Source organism: Musca vetustissima, unplaced genomic scaffold (genome assembly GCF_032173495.1).
Source record: "Musca vetustissima isolate MV318-11 ecotype Yass unplaced genomic scaffold, APGP_CSIRO_Mvet_v1 utg4831, whole genome shotgun sequence".
Taxonomy (NCBI): Eukaryota; Metazoa; Arthropoda; class Insecta; order Diptera; family Muscidae; genus Musca; species Musca vetustissima.
In genome coordinates, this window is record NW_026876944.1 from 2,717 (window position 1) to 28,139 (window position 25,423).

The 25,423-nt window shown below is 29.6% G+C and overlaps 1 protein-coding gene across 1 annotated transcript in view; it reads right to left on the reverse strand.

Annotated features, from left to right (window-relative positions):
• Positions 1-732: 732 nt before the first annotated feature.
• Positions 733-25,423, reverse strand: part of LOC133321474 (sodium/hydrogen exchanger 3-like) — a 115,368-nt gene continuing 90,677 nt past the window's right edge. The window contains exons 18-19 of the mRNA XM_061530565.1: positions 17,056-17,395; positions 733-782 (exon numbers count right to left, since the gene is read on the reverse strand). Coding sequence (XP_061386549.1) covers positions 749-782; positions 17,056-17,395 — 374 coding nt within the window. The 3' untranslated portion in view covers positions 733-748. The remainder of the gene's footprint in view (positions 783-17,055; positions 17,396-25,423) is intronic.

Below are 25,423 nucleotides of genomic sequence, written 5' to 3' on the forward strand. Positions count from 1 at the left end.
TAATAATAAAAATAAATATATACAGCCAATTTACAACATTATTTTGTGTTTGTGTGTTTTATATACAAATGGCTTTACACTCTACAACTACAAACATATACACTCTCTTTTTAAAAAGGTTAAACAAATTTTGACTCCTTGATGTACTTACACATTCACAGACTGATTGGTGTTTTTAATTAATTCGGATTATTAAATTTTATGATTTTGGAATTTAGTAGGGTTTTTTTTTTGTATATACAACAAAAAACTATTTTTATATACAATAATTATGTTTAAATATCTTTGGGGAACGTTGTGTGTAAATTCGTTAAATATTATTATTATTATGAAAGTTGTCAAGTGGTTGGGTGAGGGGTTTTTGTTGATAGCACAAACATAGGATGGCATGCTGTTTTTGTTGTTAAATTCCCCACATTCTGTCTTTATTCTTTGGATTTAAGGAATTTATTATTTTTGGATGAATTTTAAGGCCCACTCGTGGTTGTTACTCGGGTATATACAACATACACATTTTTTAATATATCCACCATGATTTTTTTTACATTAGGAGGAGGCGGACCATGTTTTCTAGATCACCATTATCATCATCTTCGTTAGTTAGGTTATTTGTCTTTAGTTTAGAATATGTAGGAGGGGTTTTAGTTCAATTTTCAAAACTACATGGTTCAAACTACAAATGTGTGTTGTTAATTATTTCGTACAAAGGGTGGATGATGGTCTTTAAGTTTGTTTTTATGGGATTTTTCTACGTTTCATTATCTTTGTCGTTAGAATCATCACTAAAAAAGAAAAAATCGGAATTGGAAGAAAAAAAAAAAAACGGGAAACATGTGGTGAGTTTCGAAATGATTGTCGTTGTTATTAATTTTTGATTTTACTTTTTTAGTTTGGTTAGTTTGAAAAACAAAAAAATTGTTAATATTTCTTTGGTTTAGTAGAAGTTGTTGTTATTATTATCGAAACAATAAAACACGTGTTATTATTATTTTTGATTTCGTCGGATTGCTAAGTTTTAAAGAAAGTATATACTATATATATGTGGGGTGACACAACACTTTGGAGACTCAGAGGTTTGAGTTGAAGGGAGGGGGAGGAGACTTATTTATGGAGCTTCATTTCAAAAGAAGAAAACAATTTCAATATATAGAAAAAAATTACATTGATTACGTTGTTAGGGTGTACATTATAAGGAAAATATTTGTTAATAAAATTAAAATGTCTTAATAGTATAAAAATTAAAATTAAAATAAAACAAAAAACACATATAATTTTGTGCAAAGGTTATTGTTATTATTTATTTTTGAAAAATAAAATCAAGATTTTCAATATATGATCTGTAATTTATGCTTTGAGTTCAGGATTTAAATTTGTATTACACCCTACACAACTATGTTGTCAGGGTATAATAGCTTTATGCAGCCTCAAGTGTTTGTAACATCGCAAAATATTGGCCCTATATGTGTCCGTCCGTCCGTCTGTCCATTGTTTTGCATGTAGGATGGGTTCTGGTCAAAGAAGACCCCTATTGTTTTCGGTAATGATCCGTCAATATAAAGGAGATCAAATGGATCAAAAACATTATTTTTGTTGACAGCAAAGATCAGAATTTAGCGTTTGGGCATATGGAAGCAACTCATAATAAATAATTCCCTTCCAGTCCCACAAAATGCATTGCAGAATCTTCCTGGCCGTTAGTCCTGTTTTTTGATTCCAGATGAGGTGATTCACCGCTCTTTGACCATGATCGTTTTGACACAGGGTTATCGTATGTGATCCTGTTATCATCTCCTGTTACGACCAGTACTAACATGCCGGTCAACTCCGATCATTTCTCCGATTTTATCGACATTTTCGGATTTTTTCTAACCAAATACTTAGAACGGCTGTTTAGTTGATGATCGGTCAATATTGCGAGGGTCAAATCAACCAAACCTAAAGCTACCAAATTTTTATTTTCTGGCGTAAATATTCACCTCAAGGAAATAATATTTGGAAAATATGCCGGAGCTAAAAAGAAGAGCTAGTGACCAATAATCGTTCAAAAGAGTGAAATGTTATACATGCTTGGAATATATTTCCGCAGAAATATGGTCGACCCCATCCGACTATACTGCTCCGCTCACTAGTTTTAAACTCAAAATTTGTTGTCTGCTTAATTATTTCATTATAATGGAAAATAATGTATATATTGGCCCAAATCTATGTTTTTATACACTACAGGGTATTATAGCTTTGTGCAGCCCCAAAAGTTTGTAACGCCGCGAAATATTGGTCCTAGACCCACTTTTAAGTGTACCGATCGTCATATCTCGACTAGCTGAGTCGATCTAGACATGTGTGTCCGTCCGTCTGCCCGTCTGTCCATTATAATTTGTAAACACGATACAGGCCACAATTTTCACGAAATTTTTGCATGTATGATGGGTTTTGGTCAATGAAGACCCCTATTGTTTTTGGGAAAGATCGGTAAATATTTTTTGTCGGTTTTTCTGGTCGCTCCAGAGGCCGCAATAATGGCCCGAACATTGTGAAATTTTCCATGGAGAAGGGGATCGGGCCAAAGTATAAGCATGCCTGTTTTCATAAAGATTGGCCAATATTTAGCAGGTCAAATGGACCCTGACTTTTGTGTGAAAAATGACAAAATTTGTATTCTATAGCGTATATATTTACCCATGAAGGACATAGCCCCGAAAAGTTTATATTTTATCCAAGAGGAGTGGTTGACCTTTAAATTAATACCAATTATATTGTTGTATGTGCTCGGATGTGGGAGTTACACCTAAATATTTGCAGGTATTTCCGTATTCGTATATTATTTAGTAACCCATTATCACTCTAGAGAGCGGAAATATAGCGCTGATCGCTTTGAAATGTTCCATGAGGTTCCAGTTATGGTCAAGAACAACTCCTAAAATTTTCGGTGATGATCAGATAATAATTTTGGATTGATGTGGGCCGAAAACTAAATTTTTGTGTTATTTTCGAGTCGATCTATAGACCACAAATGAAAGCCGAACATCACAACACAACCCACGGTGAAGGGAATCTGGACAATAGCTGTACTGAATACTCGTAATATTCGGAAAATATGTCAGTGTGAGGAAGGGGTGCTGTTTACCTCTAATCGGGCAAGAGGGTGCAAATATCACGAAATATTGCCCAGGCTCAGTCAGAATAAACATCCACAGAAAATTTGAGTTCCGTGGTAGTTGTGTATGGTATCGTATGGTCGGCCCCGTCCGACTATACTGCTCCACTCACTGGTTTAAATCGAGATTTTTATTTTTTTTAACCGGAATTGGATCGTAGACGAGCTGTGGTAAAAGGTCTACGTACCCATATATTTCCTGAAAGGTATCGGAAAGCCAGATTGGCTTTACCAAAAGCTTATATCAATTGGAATTCGATTCAGTGCAGAAAAAGTATGTTCTCGGATGAATTAGAGAAGGCCAAAAATTACAGACTCAGGCTTCAGTATACAATTATACTGGGAAGCATGGAGGCGGGACAATAATGGCACTGGACTCTTTTTCTCTTTCGAACTATTTACGAGACTTATGATTATTATTTATAAAAATGGGTTGGAAAACGCTGAAAAAATATACCGCTTGTTTGGGCATTTCAGCTTGACAATAATCTCAAACATACATCGAAACTTGTCAAAGATTGGTTGCGGGAGAAAATCAGGATTTGGAGTATCATGGATAGCAAAAGGAAAAAAAAAGAGTTTGACAAGCAAACAGACATAACCTTTTCCGAAAGGTGCGAGAAAAAGTACATCCCAGGATCAAATTGGGAATTTTATAGATTCAATGCCTCGTAGGTGCGCCGCCGTAATCAAAAATAATGGTTAGGCTATCGATTACTACAAAAACTTACATATTTATAAGAAAACAATTTAAAAGTTGCTTTAGTTTTGTCCAGGCAGTAATCAAAAATAATGGGTAAAATTGTATTTTCCATACAATATTTTTTATTTTAAAATAAATTACCAATTTTTCACTAAAGTTTATTATTAAAAAATATACAGGTCATTTATTTTCTTTGCAATTTATATTTTACATTCCTCCAACGTCGATAAAATATAAAAATATATATTTTTTATTTTCCCACGCTATGTAAAAAAGGAAAACATTTTTGCAGACGGTTTATAATTTTCATACCAATTGTTTATTAATATTTTTTTCTTGATTTTATTTTTTATTGTTATTATTATTTAGTTTATAAAATTCGTGCAAACACATAAATACAAAAATAATCACATTTATTTCATTAAGAAAACAAAATTAAAAAATATTACATATAAAACAGAAAAAGTGCAATTTTACAAACAGTGGTGCTAGTTGTTAAACATTCAAAATTAAAAAAAAAAACACAAAAAACTAAATTACAAAAATTAGTTGGTTTAGTATAGATTTAAAATAAATGTACAAAAAATTCACTAAAAACGAAAGAAACTTAAAATTAATGCTACAAGTTTCAGAGTTAACTATATAGAATTAAAAAATAGTTAGGTAGTAGAGTAGGGTTAAGAAAAAAAACACAAACTAACAATTGCACACAAGTTTGTAGAGATTTTGGAACTGAATTTAAAGTAGGAATCTGATAATATTTTTTATTATAAATTTAACGGTCCTTTGGACAGGCATTGGTTTAAAAATATGATTTTTAATCAATTACTTCAAAAATATTTAATTTTTTGATTTCAAATCTAAAATTCATAATGATTGTTACTTAAAAATTATTATAAAAATGTGTATTTTTTAATTATAAAAATTTAAAATTTTTCTAATTAAATTAAAAAATATGCCATAGAAAGAAAAACAAATTTAAATTTAAATCCTAACTATTTACAAGTAGTTTAATCCCAGTTTAATGTTTTAGTAAAATAATTTATGTTTTGAAAAAAATACCTAATTTTATTTTTAAATTGAAAAATATATATATATTTTTTTAGTTATAAAAATTAATTAAAGTGTTTGATAAGAAGAAATCAATTATTTTTATTAACAATAAATTATAATAACTAAAAATGTTTGTTTGTTGTTTTTATTCAATTTTATAATTAAAAAAATTTTTATTAATTTTTTAATAAAAAATATATTTTTTCTTATTTAAAATATTAAAAAAAATATTATTATATACTCTTTGCAATAAAAAATAGTATATATTTTTAGTTTAAAATATTAATAAAACCTTATTTTTAATAATAAAAAAAAATATTTCAATAACATTGTTTTTTATTTAAAAAATAATTTATTATTATTTTAATTAATTAAATTCAATTAAAAAAATTAATAATTATTTTTAATAAAAAAATAAGTAATTTGTCTAGAAACTAAACATCATTAAAAATTATAAATGAAATATTATTTAAAAATTTGTAATTAAATATTTTCAATTAAAAAAAAAATCATATTAAAATCCAATAAGAAATCAATTTGTATTGTAAATTGCAAAAATAATAATATATAATTTGAAAAATATATTAAATATTTTTTATTGAAAAAAACTAAGTAAATAATTTTTTAAATATATATATATATAATTTTTTAATATATATTTTATATATATATATATATATATATATTATAATTTATTATAAATTAAAAATATAAAAATATATATTAATTTAATAAGCTATAACTGTAATAGCTTCTTAAATTAATATACATATATTTTTTTAATTTATTATATTATATATTAAGTTATAATTATTATATATTAAGTTTTATTTTTTATATATATTTAATATATTTAAAGTAGAACAAATAATAGATATGTAAAAATATTTTTTAATTGAAGATATAAATAATAAAATTGATTTTTTTATATATTTTTTATTTAATTAAAACAGCAAAAAAATTTAATTAAAAAAAATATTTTTTGTATTGAAAATGTAAGTTCATATTAAAACGATAGAAATATTAAGTATTGAAAATTATATTTTTTTATAAAGATATATATTTTTTATTAAATAAAAAAAATTATTAAATAAAAAATTTAAAATTAGATAATTATAATATCTTTTCCCGGTTTCCAATTAGTTTTTAAATAAATATTCTAATTCTATTCAGTTCCAAAAATTCGTATTGACTTTTGTGTGCGGTTGTGTGTTTGTCTATAAAATAAATTAAATAATTTATATATAGAGACTGAGTTAAGATTAGTTTTAATATAATTATATATTGTTATTGTATTATAGAATAAGACAAATAGTAGTAGTAGAAGTTGGTGTATTGTGGTGGGTGGTGGTATTGGTGCTGTTTTGTGCTTAGTAGTTGGGGTGGTAGTAATTTTGTTTTACTGACTATTATTATTGGTTGTTGGTGGTAGTGGTGGTTGTGATTTTGAATCTGATTCTAATGTTTGTGCTCGAGATGATTGTGCAGTGGTGGTGGAATTTTCTATTGGTTCTGGTGGTGTTGTTGGTGGCGCTACAACTATCGTAGATGCTGAACTATTGCCACTACTATTATCTCCAACGACAATGACTGCCTCAATGCCGCCATCATCATCGTCGTCATCACCTTCGTCATTATCACCATCATATGAAGCATCATCGTCATTATCTTCCTCACTGTTAATTAATTTTTGGTGGTGTTGGGTGGAGGACACAATCAATTCAATTTTGAGAAATCAATTGAAGACACAGAAAATTTTGATTTTTGGGTTAGATTTTTTTAGTTTATTGTTGTTGGTTTTTATTTATATGGTTATTTTGTTGTTAAACCTATATGTATGTTTGACATTTGATGTTTGGTGAGATCAACACAGCAATTTTTTTTTTTTTGTAATTATTTTTATATACTACTAGGTATGTATGAATGGTTTTTGTATATAAGGACACATAACATTGAGTATTGACGGTTATACACACATTTATATATTTGTTTATATGTGATGATGAAGATGTGTTTGTATATATATTTCACAAAATATGTAGAGACAGACAATGGGTTAAAAAGGATGAAAGGGGGAGCAATGAGGTTGCATCTGTCTTTAGTAGGATTTTTTTCAGTTATTTCAAAAAGTAGTCCTTACTTCTATAGAAACATATAATACTCAGTTATCATATAGAAACAAATTAAATTTCAGTTAATGAGGATTTTTTCTATAGCAAATAATCTTCAATTTAGAAAAATTTTTTATAGAAAAAAAATTATCCTAAGTTTAGAATTACTTTCCTTATAAAGAAAATTTATCCACTTTGGAGGAGAATTTTTTCTATAGAAAAATAATAATATAAAGTCGAGAAGGATTTTTTCGTATAGAAAAAATATTAATCCTCAAATCTGAAGGATTTTTATAGAAGAAAATTAATTATCAGTTCAGAAGATTTTTTTCTATAAAAAAATAGCTCTGAAGGATTTTTTCTGAAGAAAAAAATTATAAAGTCAAACAGAATTTTTATTTTTTTATAGAAACAAAAAAATTAATCATCATTTCATTTTCATTTTTCTACAGAAGAAAGAAATATTTCTCACTACATGAGCATTTTTTCTATATTTTCTATTATTGAAAAAAAAGAAATGAATCCGCATTTTTGCAGGACTTTTGGAAAATATTCCGTACTTCAGGAGGATTTTTATTTTATAGACAAAAATGATACTCTGCTCAGAATGTTTTTTTCTATAGAAAAAAATTCATCTTCAGTTAATGAGGTTTTTGGTGCACCATTTCGATGAAATCGGCCGAAGCTATATATGGGAGCTATATCTAAAACTGAAGCGATTTCAATAATACTTTACAGACAACATTCTAGACCAACTTCAGCACGCTATGCAAAATTTCCCAATCAGACAATCTTATGGTATTCGGGGCACCATTTTGATAAAATCGGCGAAATTATATATATAAATCTGAACCGTTTTCAATACAATTTAACACACTTCATTAAAAACACAATTCGGTACGCTGCAAAATTTCGTGCCAATCGGACAAACTTAAGATCTTTGGTGCACAAAATCAATGAAATCGCCTGAAAATATATATTGGAACTATATATCTAAATCTGAACCGATTTCATTAATACTTTCCAGACAACATTCTAGACCCTCATGGGTACATTGTGCAAAATTTCGTGTCAATCGGACAAACTTTGGGGCTTTTTTGCACCATTTCGATTAAATCCGCCGATAATATGTGTAGGAGCTATATCTAAATCTGAATTGATTTCAATATTACTTTACAGATAACATTCTAGGCCCCGTCGGCACGCTCTAAAAAATTTCGAGCCAATCGGATAAACTACTTAGGGTCTTTGGTGCACCATTTCGATGAAATCGGCCGAAAATATATATCTAAATCTGAACCGATTTCCAGCAAACTTAACAAACATCATACAAAGTTTGGTTGAAATTAGATAATGCGCTCACTTCTTATGAAACCTACAAAAATTTCCAATTTTTTACACTTTGTGTGGTATATTCCAGAACGAGTGCACCGATGGGTTGCATATTCGGACTTTATGTAGATTTGGTAAAAACAATACAATGTGCCAAATTTGGATCAAATCGAACACTATATTCGCTTGACATTGGAGTAACACATTTTTTTAAAAATTTTACCTTATGTGGAGAGGTACTAGAAGGAGTGGACCGATGGAACCCATCGTCGTTCGCGACCTAGATTTGATCAATATATTAGGATTTAAAAAGTTTGGATGTAATCGGGCAATCCATTAGCTAGATATTGGATTTACAACATTTTCAAATTTTTGACCTTTTGTGGGGGAGGAACAGTAAGCAATGGACCTATAGGTCCCATCTTCGAACTTGTTCCAGGTATAGGTCTAAATATTACGATGTGCAAAGCTCGTATCTAATCAAACACTCTATTAGGTTGAAATTTGAATTTAAAAAATTTTCAAAATGTTGACCAGATGTGGGCGAGGTACTACAAAGAGTGGACCTATGGGTCTCATATTCGGGCTTAATCTCGATTAGGCCAAATTATTACCATGCGCATCGTTTGGATCAAATCGAACACACTATTAGCTTTAAATTGGATTTAAAATTTTTTCAAAATGTTTACCAGGTGTAGGGAAGGCACTACAAAGATTGGACCGATGGATCTCATCTTCGGGCTTAGGCCCGATACTTTTTCTAATAGAAACAAATCCTGCAGTGAGGAGGTTACATTTTTTCTAATGAAAAAATTATCCTGAACTGGGAATTAATTTTAGTCTATAGAAAAATCCTCCAGAATTGAGGATTAATTTTGTCCAGAACTGACCCTTATTTTTTTCTGTACGAAAAAATATCGTCCTGTACAGAGGATATAGAAATAATCCTCCTGAAATATGAATTTGTTTCTAAATCTTATTGAACTGATATTTAATTTATTTCTGAACACCTATAAACAAATAGTTATTAGTGAGTATTAAATTTTTTTTTTTTTTTACGGAAAAATTTTTCAGAATTTGTTCTAAAGAAAAAATATCCAGAACTGTGGATTATATTTTTCTATACGAAAAAAATCTCTTGAATTCAGAATATTTTTTCTATAGAAAAAAATTGTCCTGAACTAAGGATAATTTTTTCTATATAAATAAAATTGTACTGAACTTTTTCTATAGAAAAAAGGTCCGCTGAACTAAGTATTTCTATAGAAAAAATCTCCGGGAGAAGAGGACTAATTGTTTTCCTTTAAAAAATCTCATATTCTGAAGAGGATTATTTTTCAAATATCCCTAAAGTTTTCCTTTGTAGGTATATGTATGTGTGTTTGTATATATGTACTAGTTGTTTTTCTATATAACAATTTTCTCTATATAAGCTATATATATATATGTAAATATGTATGAAAATATGTTCACAAATTTCAGTTGCATCCTGATTGAGGTTATGAGGTTGTTTTAGTAGTAGTAGTTATAATAATTGTAGTGGTGGTGGTGTTGGTTTATTTGAAATATATATAGGTACTAACGGTTCATTCTCTTATCGGAAAAAATATCAAAAAATTGCTTCATTACCTTTTGTCGGGTTTAATATATAAAAAAGATTTAGTAAACAATTATTTCAAAATTTTATCGAAAAATATTTTTTTTCATTCAGAAATATTTATTCGCTCTCAACAAGCTAACTCTCTTCCACTCTCTCTCGAGAGATTTTTTTTGTAAATGTATTTATAAGAGATCCTAGTTCTATGTGGTTGTATAAGTGTGTGTGTGTGTCTGTGTTTGAGTTTCTGATAATTTTTATTCCTGAAAAAGGGAAGAAGACTGCCGGTCCTTTCAAACTTCTTTGACCGGACTGCACAGCATATAGGGTGGACTACGTGTAGTTGGTGTGGCTGTTGTTGCCGTCGATGAATTTGACGAATTATCTGTTGTCGATGTTGTTGCTGTGGTGGTTGTTGTAGTTGCTGTTGTTGATGTTGTCATCACTAGCATGGGAATTGTGTTGTTGTAATCATAATCATGATTATCAATAATATTTGTTGGTGTGGTAATCGTTGTGGTCGTTGTTGTGGGCGATGAATCTTTAGAAGATTTCTCAAATTTTCCTAAGAGCAAAGGACTAATGTGGATTATTTTACTGGGTCGACGGCCGGTAACTAAAAGGCTGGAGGGCATTTAAAAACAAAACACACGCACACACACATATGCAGGCATACGCAAAATGCATACAAGGGGGAATTGAGGTGTCAGAAGAAGTAGAAGAATTGGAAGTCAGACAAAATAAGTTGTGTTGATTCAGCCAAAAGGGGAGGAGGGCAGAGGCACGCACACACATTACATCGTTGAGACACCACATATTTTTTTAAATATTATTGTAATTTTTTTTAATAAAAAATCCATAAAAATAAATTAGTTATATTTTTTTTGGTGGGCACAGAAAATAACACAAGAAGAATAAAAAGAAAAATACAGAGAAAGTAAATTAATTGATTAACAACAACACAACAACAATATTCATTAATAGGAGGAGAGACTGGAGCTTATTTTGAAGTAAAAAAATTAAAATAGAAAAATATATATTTTATGAAAAATATATAAATAAATATTAAAGAAAAAGTTAAGGAAAAAATATTAAAAAAAAATCATTCTAAAATATTTGTGTTGCAGTATTTTTCTGTTACAATAGTAGAAGGAAGTGTGTATTGAAAGGAGCGTAGAAAAAAATATATAGAAAAATTAAGAATAAAACAAACCTTTAAAGGTGGAAAATTCGGCAGAATATTTTTTCTCAGTGTACTATATACTTCGGTGTGTGTTTATATATTATGCTGTAGTATTACGAAAGCCCTCATCTAATTATTTTTTGTATGTATTTGAAAAAGTTGCTTACAGAAGCACATGTGTGGCGTATGCTTAATATGAGCTCAAGCAAAATGTGTATACGCCACACTGGTTAGTTTTCTATTAATATTACTTATACGTAGGATGGATTTTTGATGGTGATTTTTTGTAATGAATGAATGCATTAATAATTGCTATATTGTATTTTTGGACGGAAGACAAGTTTTTCAGTGTATATGGATGTGTGCTCTGTTAATCACAAGTTCACAAATAAAAATTGAAGAGAATATTATCAATTTGATACGGATACGAATACAAATTCATGGTGGGATATACAAAAATTTCGGATAAATTTTTTGTACAAATCGTAGCATTAGCAAGAAAAATCAGCATTATCGAAAAAAAATTCAAAAGAGAGGGTTACAATTTTTCAACGAACACAAAATTATTCAACGAAATTTTATGGTATAAAATTGGCTTACGTAGTTTTACCTTGTATCGATGGAAAATTTTTAAAATATGCAAAACCAAATATTGGAGTTATTTGAATACTCGTATCTTACTGATTGTGTAGAAAAAAAAGTGCCTATCCGGCAAAATAAATAGTTCTTAACAGAATTAAGATAAAAATTCGGTAAAGAATTTATTGGTGATCAAATTGGTCAATTAACCCAGTGTTCCGATCTTCAATCGAAAAAGAATTTGTTGGCAATCAGCTCATATTAATTTGGACTACCTTTGAAAGTGGATCCGAAGTGAATAGGTAGAAAAATTTCAAGGAGACTTTGGATGTTGATAATCGATTTTCGCAGAATTAAGAAAAAAAAACATATTTAAAAATTAAAATATCAGGGTAACAATTTTTCAAAGGTCCGTAAAGGAATATTCGACTATCCTGTAGAATATGTACTTTTAAGCAGAATGGTGATTCTCAACGGAATATATTGGTGAGCAAACATTTTAATTTATGTATTGTCCCGAACATAATTCGAATCTGATCTTGTGGTAAATCGTGAAGGGGGTTTGGGACAGCTAATTTCGAAAAACTTTGGTAACGGATCCGATGTAAGTGGACGACTTACAAAAAAACTATGATTGTAGACTTCGCTTGGAATAACGGGCCTCAGAATATTATTACTATTTTTTAGAAAACCGCCTATCGACCAAAAACCAAGCTGGAACATAAGGAAGATCTTGACCAATCAAATTTATCAAGGTTAAATTTATACCATCGAAATCGATGGGACAGAGTCCAAATTAATGTTGATCTGTTTAATGGGAGTGGCCTCTGGTCACCTATTATATGGCATACAATCTAGTTTTACAGAATATATGCTCTCCAGCGATAACAGTGTGATTTCAATTAGGAAAAAACCAAGATGCAGCTCCTTTATATTCTAGAATATTGGAGGATTACCCACTCGTCAGGATTCTTTGTTGGAGGGGATGAAGGACAGAAAGTGGTTATTACCTTTCCAAACTCAAATATCAAAAATGATATGTCATACGAGAGATATAAAACTACACAGGGTACGGTAATAACTTTTTTTATCTAATTAAAATAAGAAAGCTTTGCCATCTGAAACCGATGTGTAGTTAATATCGAAACTCTTGCTTACGTAAAAGGTGCAGAATTGAAAAATTTGACTTATTTAAATTCAAACCTTAATTCCGATTAGACATTCCCTACTCAGAATGAAGGAAAGTATAAAATTATTAGAATAGCATCGGTGGTTTCGAATTGTTGGAATCCTAACTCTTGAGTGTAACAGTGAGTGGAAATATAAGGCAGACAATGCTGGAGAGAAGTTCGATCAATGAACGAATGATGAGTGCTTCGGTTGTGTCGACTCTGCAGAGATCTCGTTTGAAGGCCTCTAGAAAAACAATTTGGAGGGAAAGACGGAATGTGACAGACTGGAAAGACCTAGCCAACAAATTGAAGAAAACTAAAAATCAGAAAACGGCTATGAAACCCTTACCAAATATTCTGCATAAGGGTGGACGTTTAAAAAGAAAATGAGATAAGATCTCTGAGCAGATGTTAACCCCACTGAGATGCTGAGCTCGAACAATGTTGCTTTTAATGAAGCAGAGAGAGGATTACTTGAAAGATCTTCGCATCAAAGTAAGCCGCTAACTCAAAGACGAAACGGTCCATAGAGATTGAAGGCCTCTACAACGATCAATGATTGTAAGCCCTTAAAGCAGTTTTTAGAAGACGGTGTTTTGGTATTTCGTCTAATAGGAAAGAAGATCTGATAGATAATTTTAATAGAAGTGGTAGGCACGCCGATCGATTCACGCTGCTGCCCAATATTCTTTTATGCCCTCTTATGTGACCGGACAGAAGGCTTATGATGGGTTGCAAATTTGAGTTCGTGTCTTTTATAGCATCCAAATATGATTAAAATATCATACTCAGGACGGTTATCTATTCTCATCTCATCATTTAAGAAATCTGCTAATTTGGAGCGTGGCAGATGTTCCGAATATTTTATTAACGCAGAGTCAAAGTTGAAAAATGTAAAAAAAAATTGAATTTTAACCCTTTCAGTGTCACAGAAAATTTTTTTCGGAATAAAATTCTAAAATATAATATAAAGGGACATAGTTTAGAAAAAATAGCAATTGGCATTTTAACCCTCGGCAAGTTTCGTCTGTTTTTTAGCAAAAACAAAAACATCAGTAGTAACGGTACATACGATAACCGAAAAATCGCAAAGAGAGAGAGAGAGAGTATTTTTTTAATGTCAAATATATTCGACAAAAACACTGAAAGGGTTAAGGAAATGTTTTCATGGTGGAGGAAGGATCGAAACAAAATTTAACATAACAAAACACTTAACTTTTTTCTGTTTATATTCACCTTGGTATTTTTAAGGTGGTTTCAAGAGAAAATTATTTAAAAATTATATGAGACTGCTATTAATATTACATATACGACACTTAAAACATAAAACAACTTGAAAATTTAATTTTTTCGCGCTGAGGACCTTTTTAATTCTCTACAAATTTAAATTTTATAAATTAGAAATTAAATTAAAATTCTACGAATTTCATTGAGTTTCCACTTTTCATAATCTCTCTTGTATTTTATAAAAATGGTATATGCGACCCGAAGACGTATAATTTATTTCAGAGAAAATTATTTTCTTCAACTTGTACGTTACCTGAAACCGGCTATTCATATTACTTATACGTCAAAATTAACAAAAATTAATTACAAAGTATATTCATGGATATTTGAAACATTTTTTTTTTCGATCTTTCTTTCAGTCTCCAAATTTTATAAATCTGACACATGGGCACTTCCGCACTTTACTTAATATTTTTTTGCAGAACTTTAGAAATACTATCAGTGATAAAAAAAATTGAGAGCCTCTAGTTTTTAACTTTTGAGATAAAAGCCACAAAAGAGCGGTAACTCACGCGACATCAAATATACATGACTTTAGACGCCATTGTTAATAATGGGAAAATTCTGCGAATTTTTCGAATATTACGAACTGCTTATATTCTTTACATGAATAAGAGATACAAAGCATTATTATTGCACTTTTAAAATTGCAAAATATGGCATATCCTTTATTTACGAAGGATTTTTCTCGGTCACTCACGCGACATTGTTTATTTTGCAGTTTTTATTTCTGCAGTGTCTGGATTTTTAGTCATTCAAGTAGTATTTATGCTAAGAACAAGAAGAAAAAATGACAAATGTGGTGTTTGTTTGTATTTTTTGCCTTTACTTGACGTATTTAAGCACAATTAATGAAACAAATTATTCGACATTGGTTTACCTTTTTGCGGCAGTGCCCATATGCTTTATTTCAGTAAGAAATATTTTGTATAACTTTTTTACGTCACTTGGAACGGTATTTCAGATTAATTCATACTCGCCATGATTCGAATTTCATTGAGTGTTCATTTTTCATATTCGTTGTGGAATTTGATAAAAATGGTATATGTGATAACATGATGTATACTTTATTTCAAAGAAAAATATTTTTATAACGCATACGCCGCATGAAACGGTTATTTGTATTACTTATGTACCATAAACCCATTTCAAAAACTATTTTTAATGATATGTTAAAATGAATGTGGAATTTGTTCATGTGTGGTCACTTTCTATATTCGAATTTTATAGAACTGACATATGTGACTTCACGGCGTATACTTTACTGTAGAGAAAATATATTTTATACCTCATACGCAACACGGCACTACCATTAATATTACTTATACGCCACAAGAGAACCTAAACAACATTTAGACGATTTCATTGCTATTTTTTACAATCAGAGGAAAGACCTAGCCAACAAATTGAAGAAATCTAAAAATCAGAAAACGACTATGAAACCCTTACCAAATATTCTGCATAAGGGTGGACGTTTAAAAAGAAAATGAGATAAGGTCTCTGAGCAGATGTTAACCCCACTGAGATGCTGAGCTGGAACAATGTTGCTTTTAAAGAAGCAGAGAGAGGATTACTTGCAAGATCTTCGCATCAAAGTAAGCCGCTAACTCAAAGACGAAACGGTCCATAGAGATTGAAGGCCTCTACAACGATCAACCCTTAATCAGTTTTTAGAAGACGGTGTTTTGTATTTCGTCTAATAGGAAAGAAGATCTGATAGATAATTTTAATAGAAGTGGTAGGCACGCCGATCGATTCTCCCTGCTGCCCAATATTCTTTTATGCCCTCTTATGTGACCGGACAGAAGGCTTATCATGTGTTGCAAATTTGAGTTCGTGTCTTTAATAGCATCCAAATATGATTAAAATATCATACTCAGGACTTCACGGCGTATACTTTATTGTAGAGAAAATATATTTTATACCTCATACGCAACACGGGACTACTATTAATATTACTTATACGCCACAAGAGAACCTAAACAACATTTAGACGATTTCATTGCTATTTTTTACAATCAGAGGCTCCTTATAACCCTCTATGAATTTCATTTCCATATCAAATTGGTAATATTCTCAAATTTCGGAACATAAGACAAGTGTATGATTAATGAAATATATTTTTATATGAGACAAAGGACATTTTTTGGTATTCGGTAGACAAATACACAAAAATTTGTAGGACAAATACAGACTTAAATTAATTAACTTAAAAATAATGATAATAGAATACGTTGCTTCCGACGAAAATTTCGAATAGATAAATGTTAATGCTTAAAATCTATGTTAAATTTTAGTAATAGTTATTTTTTAGTCTTGTTGGTTAGTTATTCAAAAAGGGGGTTATTTATAAAAATTAGTTTTTTTATCTATAATTAATAAAAATTAAAGCTCCAAAGCAAGTAGAAGTAAATAAAAGAACAAAAATTAATCTAAGTTATTTGTTAGTGTTCGGGAGGGATTATTGTTAGCAATTATTTTTATGAGTAAAATATTTTACAGATGTGTGTATGAGAATTTGTACATTGAAAGGTTAAGGGGTTTTTTGTTAAGAAGCTACAAGGGATTAATTTTTTATATAGGGGTTAATTAATTTTTTTCTAATTATTTTAAAGCCCAAGTAAAAAAATAGATTTTTTTTCAAACAAGAAAAATAGTGTTTAATGCTTGACAAACCAAACCATGCATATAAAGTAATTAATTATTAGTAATAATATATAAAAATATTTATATAAAAACAAAAATAAAAAAAACATAAATATATATTTTTTCATATATGAAAAAAAAACTGGCAAAATTATTTATAAATAAAAATAATAATCGAAAAAAGAAATGAAACAGAAAAAAGTAGACAACTTTTTGTTAACAAAAATTCATAACTTACCCGCTTAATTCTAGCATTGAACCACGTCGTACATTACGACGATGACTGGCCGTAACGGGGAAGGGACCCGCATGACCCGAATCACCAATGCCCGCCGAACCCGAACCGGATGATATCGACTGCGAACGTTTGTCCAAACGTGGATTGTAGGGTATTTGTGAAGAAGGCACAACCATTTGGCTGAGTGCGGCAGCCAAGGCCGGGTCGGAACCCCTAGCCGATGAGCCATCAGTGCCATCGACGGTCATAATACTGCCACCAGCGCCACCACGGGAACCGGAACTTTCACGACGGAATAGACCTATGACGGACTTGGGCTGTTTAGGTTTGTTTATACCACCTGAGAGGGGTTTTTTTTTGTGGTGTGGGTGTGTGAGTGAGTGTGTTTAGATTAGAGGTGCAAGGGGGCCATGGGTGGTGTGTTTTCAAATATACGAATTTGGAATGCAGATTTTTTGTCAGATTTTGTTTTTGTTCGATCACAGCGTGCACATGTTATGATGTTGTTTCAGATTTTTTGTTTTGTGTTTTAGGGCACATTTTAAAGTCAAGTAGAAAGAAAAACAAAACAACAATAGCGGTGACAAGGCCGTGGTTGATGAATGATTTGAGTTTTTGATTGTTGTTGTTATTTCGATTTCATAATTTTTTAGAGGAAAACATTAACATTCACATCATATCATAGCATTTAGTAATTTTTTTTAATTTAATTGTTTTTGTTGTTATTTTTTTGTGGACGTTTCCAAAATAGTGTTTCGGTTTTTATTTTGTTTCATTTAATTTGTTCATAAAGACAGTTCAGAGGGACAGGCGCAATAAGAGAAAAGTAGAAGAGGAAGAGAGAAAAAAAGTAGAAATTTAAACAAATTGTTTGGTAACATAAAGTAAATTGAAGAAAATATGTAAATAAATTGTATATGTATTGGTATATTGTAGAAACACGCGCAAGTAGAAAAAATAAACGGAGTAGAAAAAATAAATTTGTTTTACAATTAAAAAAATAAATTCATACATTACAAAGGTCATTATTTCATACATATATATTGGGATTGTAATATTTTAATTAAAAACATTCAATATTTTAGTAAAAAAATTAAAAAAAAAACTATAAATTTATTTTTATATATAAATATTTCAATAATTAAAACAAATATTTTTATAAAATATAATCCATTTTTATTAATATTGTATTATGTATATATTATCTTTATTTTATTATTTATATATATATATCATCATTATTGTATTATTTATATATTTTTAAGAATGTTTATATCAATTAATTTATTGATTTATTTAATGTTTAATGTTTATGTATTATATTCGGCAGCATATGTTAAATATCGCATTTTAAAAATTTGAAATATTTTTTATGTAAAATTCAGAGGCTTTTTTTTTGAAAAATTTTGACCTTGAAAATTAAATTAAAAATATTTTGGCGTATACTTAATAAATTTCCGAAAATTTTTGTAAATCTCATACGCAACATTGTTCGACTATTTTTAATACTAATACGTCACTTTGAGATTTTATAAGAATTTCTGCATGTTTTAAGAGATTATCATTTAAGATATTCTTTTTTTTAATCATTTCAAATTAAATTTATTATTACGTTTGCCATTCTTCAATATATTCAGCAAAGATCCGCAGATAAGAATACATTTCTATGTCGATTTAGTAATCTCTGCTTGTTTGTCGGTGGACCTCACAATAAAGCTCATAATATTTGGGATAAAGCTCTGAAATTTACCACTGTATGTATTGCAACTACACATTGGATCTTTGGTATTGAAAATGGAATATATCGGTCCACGTTTTCGTATGGACTTGCACACAAAGGTTCTCCCAATATTCGATATTTTAAGTGATTTTGCAAACTTTTTCAAATGAATCGGATCTAATTTTGTATTTTGGGTTCTTATTGATTATTGATTAGTGGGCCCCATATAACGGTACCCCTTATTTTTCCGTAGTTAATGGACCGAATTGGTTATAATTTGGTATTTTGGAATATTTTCAATATTGGCATAATTTTTAGGGTAGGTCATCAATAACGGTACTTCCCAAATTTTAGTATTTTTTGGAATGTTTTGGAGTACCAACCAACTTGACTGCAAATTACTATTTTGGGTTTTCATTGAGTTGACCTATGTTTCGGGTTAGCCTCCGTTTAGCTGTACCCCAAATTTACGGTGAGTTTGAAATATATATATAATGGTCCAGTTTTAGGGTAGCCCCCATTAAACTTTACCCCTTTTTAATACCGAATTATCTCCACTTTGTTGCATTGGGTTCACATTGTGTTGAAAGAAATATCAATATAGGTCTACGTTTTGTAATAAAAAGCCCTCATTAAATAAACATTAAATTCTAAATTTAATTTTTTTGTTCCTTTTTCAACCAATTTAGCTATATTTTTTAGCTTCTTAACAAAAATCATAAATATGGGTCAATCATTAAATATAGCCACTCATATAAAGGTCCAGCACTTTAATAGTAATTGTATCGGTCATAGGTACATTTGCCAACCGAAGTGTGTATATATAGCATTACGAATTGACTGTAAGTACACATTTCGTTACCTTGATGGGTAAAAGCAATTCATGCCAGAACATTTTTAAAATAAGTCCATGCTTCTATATAGTTGGCCTATACAAAGGTCATTGTCGGAATATTCAAGGTCCTAGCACAAAATTTCCAGCCTCAGAGTATGTGGTGTTTGGTGTTTCATTTTTCTTCTAGCGGTAATTTAGCATGGTTTAAGGTATTTTTAAAGTTTACCTGTTGGTGGAGGATATAAAAAGTTCATTGAGTCATATTCGGTATGTTCAAAATCATAGCCGAATTTTTCGATTTGATTTTCGGTAATATTTTCTTTGTGGCAATTTACGCGGGTATTGGTATTTTTACCTTTTTTTATTTGAAATGCCCATTCTCGTGATGAAATAAAGACTCGGTTAATATAAGTTTTAGAATATCAACATTAGTTTTAAAATTGTATACATTTTTTATCTATTTAGATTATTGATTTAATTGTGCTTTTTATTATTATTATTTTCTAATTAATGAAAAGATTTTTGTTTTTTATTATTTATTATGGTTATTTTTTTTGTAATTTTTTCACTAAGTTTCCCGTATAGTATTTTTCTATTTTCAATGTTTTATTAATAATTTAAATTAAATATAAATACAATTGTGACGTATACATAATACAAAATCGTTGAATATCGTTAATATCACGCATACGCCACCATGGACAATGGAATTAATATTAGTAATACGTGAAAAAAGGGCAAAATTATATTTCACACTATATTAAATAGAATAAATTAGAATATATTTCAAAAAATATAGTTTTTGTTTAATAGTAGAATTCCAATGGAAGTAAAAAAAAGCCTTTTAAATAATTAAATTAATTTTTTTATTGGTATTTCAGGAGCTAATATGGCAGGTGTCTCTTGAACCTTTTATAAAAATTTGCCGTTGGAGATAACATTCAATGGCATGAATAGATCATTTGGAAGAGCAACATATCCAGGTGGTGCTCCTAAGATGAAGATTTTCGATTAGTAGCCAAACAAAAAAGACATTTTTGAAAATCAAGAATTGTTGTCATAATTTCTTTTTTTTAATATTAGAGGTATTTTGGAGGCTATTAGGCAAATATTCATAGCGTCTATAAACTGGTGTTTTTCAAAAATATTTTTGAAAAAATTTTGTAAAAGAATATAGGACTAAAATTGAAAATACATTTTTTTGGAAGAATATTTTTTTACAAATTATCAATCAAACAATTGTAAGAGTATATTTTGACTTTTGTTTAAAAAAAACCTTCTAATAGAATTATAAAAAAATCACTATCTGAAGTAAAAGAGTAGATCTTTGGAGATCCATTGACAATATGTTTGAAGGTGGAAGATTTAAATTCTTTTTGAAAATAGTATGTTTTAATAATAAAAATGATTGTGATGAATATCATTACTATATTCCTGTCAATACTTTTGAGGAATATTGAAAAATCTATCAAAGTTAAATGGGGCTTTAATTTTTTTTACGAATATCTTTTTTTAATATTCTCGTGGAATTTAAGATACTTTTAATATTGCTATTTTTTAATTGATGAACTGTCATATTCACAATCTTCACGATTTTCTGAAAAAGAAATTTTCTTAGACTATTTTAGATGACCAATCGATTTGATAATTTATAATTTAATAAGATTTTCATGAAATCATTTGTCACGCATTTGAGAGGGTGATAAAAATATTTTATAAACTACATTTCCAGAAATATTAACGTGTATTTAAAATCGTTTTTTCTTCAAGCATATCAAAATTATAAGCGCGTCAGATTTCTTCAAGGATTGTCAGAACTATAATTTTTCTATCCATACTTAAGTAATTTAAAATAAAGTAATTCTCATTCAATAGAATTAACCAGTTTGTATTGGAGTGATTTCGAAATTGTGATATAGGCCTAATTAAATTTTCATTAAAACGCAACATTAAGATCATTGTCGAACCTCTCCCGTTAATATTTCAATATACATATTCATGAACAACATTATCAAAATATTAATATCCCAGAACATTTTCAGTACAGGGTCTTTGTGTATCTCCGAGATCAATTCAAGGTTTGTATCGTCCTACGGCAGGTGGAATAAGCCTTAACAAATGCGGTTCATGCACAATGGAATCTACGATCCAAAAAAACCCCGATTCACACTCGCCCAACACAGCTGATACCCAGCAACGTCTCTCCGATCAACATAAATGTAGGACGATCGTAATCGTATGATGGTATATCCATAATCTAATCGGCGGATATTGATTTGTAGTATGTATACGTCACATAAGTGTACTTATATTAAATTTAAAACAAATATTTTATTTTGTTAGTATTTATTTGCAATTAGTTTTTTTAGGTTAGTAACAATTTTATTTTATTTTTTATAATATATTTCATAAATATAAAAACTATTTTTATTTTTCAAATTGATATGTTATAATAATATCTAGTTATTAATGTTTTTAATTAAAATATTACAATCTTTATGGTACAATAAAAAATCAAAATAAAACAACATACTACTATATATTTCACAATATAACAGTTGTTTTTTAATATATATTTACATTATTCTATTTATAAAGATGGTATTATTAATTTCTTCTTTTAAGTAAAAAATATATATTCTATACTATATTGTAATATAATACTGTTTAAATGTAATACTGTAAAATTTGATTTTTTATATTTTAACATTAAAAAAACAACATTTAATACAGAACAACAAATGCTATTTACTAATAATCTCGGTATATAAAGAAATATTATATATTTTTCAATATATAACAAATAGGTCAACATATATATATAGGAAGACCAAAAAATACTGTCGTTGACTATTTTGAAAACGAAGGTAAAGAAAAAAGGGGGTAGCTTGCATGCATTCTCTTGCATTCACGCAATATGAATGATGGCATATTTATTTTTATGGATTTTTTGAAAATAAAATGAATCGAAGTTGAAAAATTTGTATTTGTTCTTGTTTATTAAAGGAATTTCGAATTTGCAACTAGTTGGCTACAAAATGAATACTGATTATATGAAAGTTCGATAAAAAAAACAATTACTAGTGTTTTGTGGAAATATTTGCAAGGCATAGAATTGAACATGTATTAAAAAAAATATTTAAAAACTAAATAGCTCTTAAAGCCCTATAATGTTGTGAAATTAAAAAAAAAAAAATATTTTCCAAGGCTAGAGTATTTTAAAACGCATAAACTACTTTTTGAAGGCCCCCAACAGTTGTCGATATTTTAAAAATATTTTTAACAGCCTACCTATGTCGTGGGGTTAAAAAAATTATTCGATTCCATATGCCGTATTTGGAATTTTTAACAAATATTTTTGAAGAGCTACCAATAAGAGTTGATTTTTACTAACGATAAGAGTTGATTTCTGTTTTTTTTTAATATTTTTTAAGACTCAAGGGCGTGGAGTTCGAGAGAATTCTTTCTAAGGTCTACCAATAGGCGTGGATTTAAAAAAAAAAAATATTTCGAGGGGCCTACATTTGGGCATACATTTGTAGACAAATATTTTCAGGGGCCTACAAATGGGCTTATATTGGGAAAAAAAATTTTTTTGAGGTCTATAAATGGGCTCGTATGAATGTGGATTTAAAAGAAATATTTTAAGGCCTGAAAGTGGGCGTGAATTTGGAAAAAAATTGTTTTAGGAGGCCTATAAATGGGCGTGAAATTTTGAAAATATTTTGAAGGCCTACCCAGGTTGTATAAAAAAGGCCACCAATATATTTGAATTGTTTAAAAAATATTGTAGGGCTTATAGAGTTGTGAGTAGTTTTTATACCCTTCACCACACTTGTGGTACCGGTTATTATGTCTGTGTGCATATTTTTGTAATATGCAAAAGGAAACGAAATAGACACATGGATCCTTTTGAGAATATACATAGCATCACTTTCTGAGTCGATTTATGCATGTCCGTCTGTCCGTCCGTGCATACGTCCATGTATTTTTGTGAACAAATTTATGATGAATGATTTGGATGAAATTTGCCATAGGTCACTTATCGGTTTAGATTTAGATATATATATTTTCGACCGATTTAATGTAAATGGTGCACCAAAGTCCCTACATATATCTCTCGATTTGCACGAAATTTGGCACGGCGTAATGAATTAGATCAAGAATGATGTGTGTTAAGGGAACCCCCTCCATTCTCGATTTTAATTTTTCAAGATTTTCAATGGGCTGACAAATCAATACCAATGCTTGTTAAGGTTTGTAACTTTGCACATATATAATTGAAGATTTAAAAGAGAAGAAAAATAATTTACAAAAAAATTTTGTTATTGTTTTGTTGTTGTTTTTTGCAATTAAAGAAAAGTCCTTATTTTTGATGGCGGGCATGATATCTCCTCACTGGAACATCGGAATCCGAAAATTCCAACGGTGTTAGAAAGAGTACATGTCTGGCTCTCGTATGAACTAGGATTATTGACTTCGCTCTAAAACTAACAAAATGGTGGACCTTTGAAAAAATATTTTTGGAAAATCGCCGATTTTTTACCAAAAACCAAGTTAAAAAATAAGGAATATCTTCACCGATTGGCTTTATCCTAGTTCATACGATAGCTATACACTCACAGAGAAACGTGTAAAAATTTGAAATCGATTGGGTTATTAGTTTTTGAGTTATCGTGCCCGCCATTCACAAAAAATGTTTAGAGAAAAACGCGTTTTAAGTTTTGAGAAGCCCTTCAGCCGTCACTTGATGCTGACACAATAAATCGGCTATATCTTCAAGAGTTCTTGAGATTTTCACTTGAAATTTTGTAGGAACATTCATTAATTAGTGTAGATTCGAGTTATATCAACAACATTTTTGACCCCGAGAATGGGGGGGGTCCCCTTAAGTTTCCTGAAAATCGGTTCAGATTTAGATATAGCTTCTATATCTGATCAAATGAAAAATTTAGTATCGGTTGCAGAATGACATGTTTATGGATCCAATTTTATTTTACTGGTCCTTTAAAAATGCGACGTCTGTTAGGATTCATCTGTTGAATATACCCAAAGTGGTGAAGGGTGTCATATAGTCGGCCCCGCCCGACTTTACTACTTTCCTTACTGGTTAAGAAATAATTTTTGGATACCATGAATATGGTAGAATTTTTTATTTGTTGGGTTTCAATAAAGTCTTTATTTTTTTTTTTTAATATTTTTTGATGACCAGTAAAAGGCGTGGAATTTTCAATCAAAATTTCCTAAGCCAAGCTGTAAACCTGAATTAAGGGAACCCCCCCATTCTCGATTTTTTATTTTTAAGATTTTAAATGGACTGGTAAATGAATACCAATGCTTGTTAAGGTTTGTAACTTGGCACATATATATTTGAAGATTTAAAAAGGAAGAAAAATAATTTACCAAAATTTGTTGTTGTTTTTTGGGTTCAAAGAAAAGTCCACATTTTCGATGGTGGGCACGATAACTCCTCACTGGAACATCGGAATCCGAAAATTCCAACTGTGTTAGAAAGAGGAGATGTCTGGCTCTCGTATGAACTAGGATTATTGACTTCGCACAACAATTAACAAAATGGCGGAACTTTGAAAATTTTTTTATGAAAAATCGCATATTTTTTACCACAAACTAAGTTAAAAAATAAGGAAGATCTTCACCGATTGGCTTTATCCTAGTTCATACGAGAGCTACACATTCCCAGAGAAACGTGTCAAAATTTGAAACCGATTGGATTATTAGTTTTTGAGTTATCGTGCCCGCCATTCGTTTTGAGAAAAACGCGTTTAAAGTTTGAGAAACCCTTTAGCCGTCAC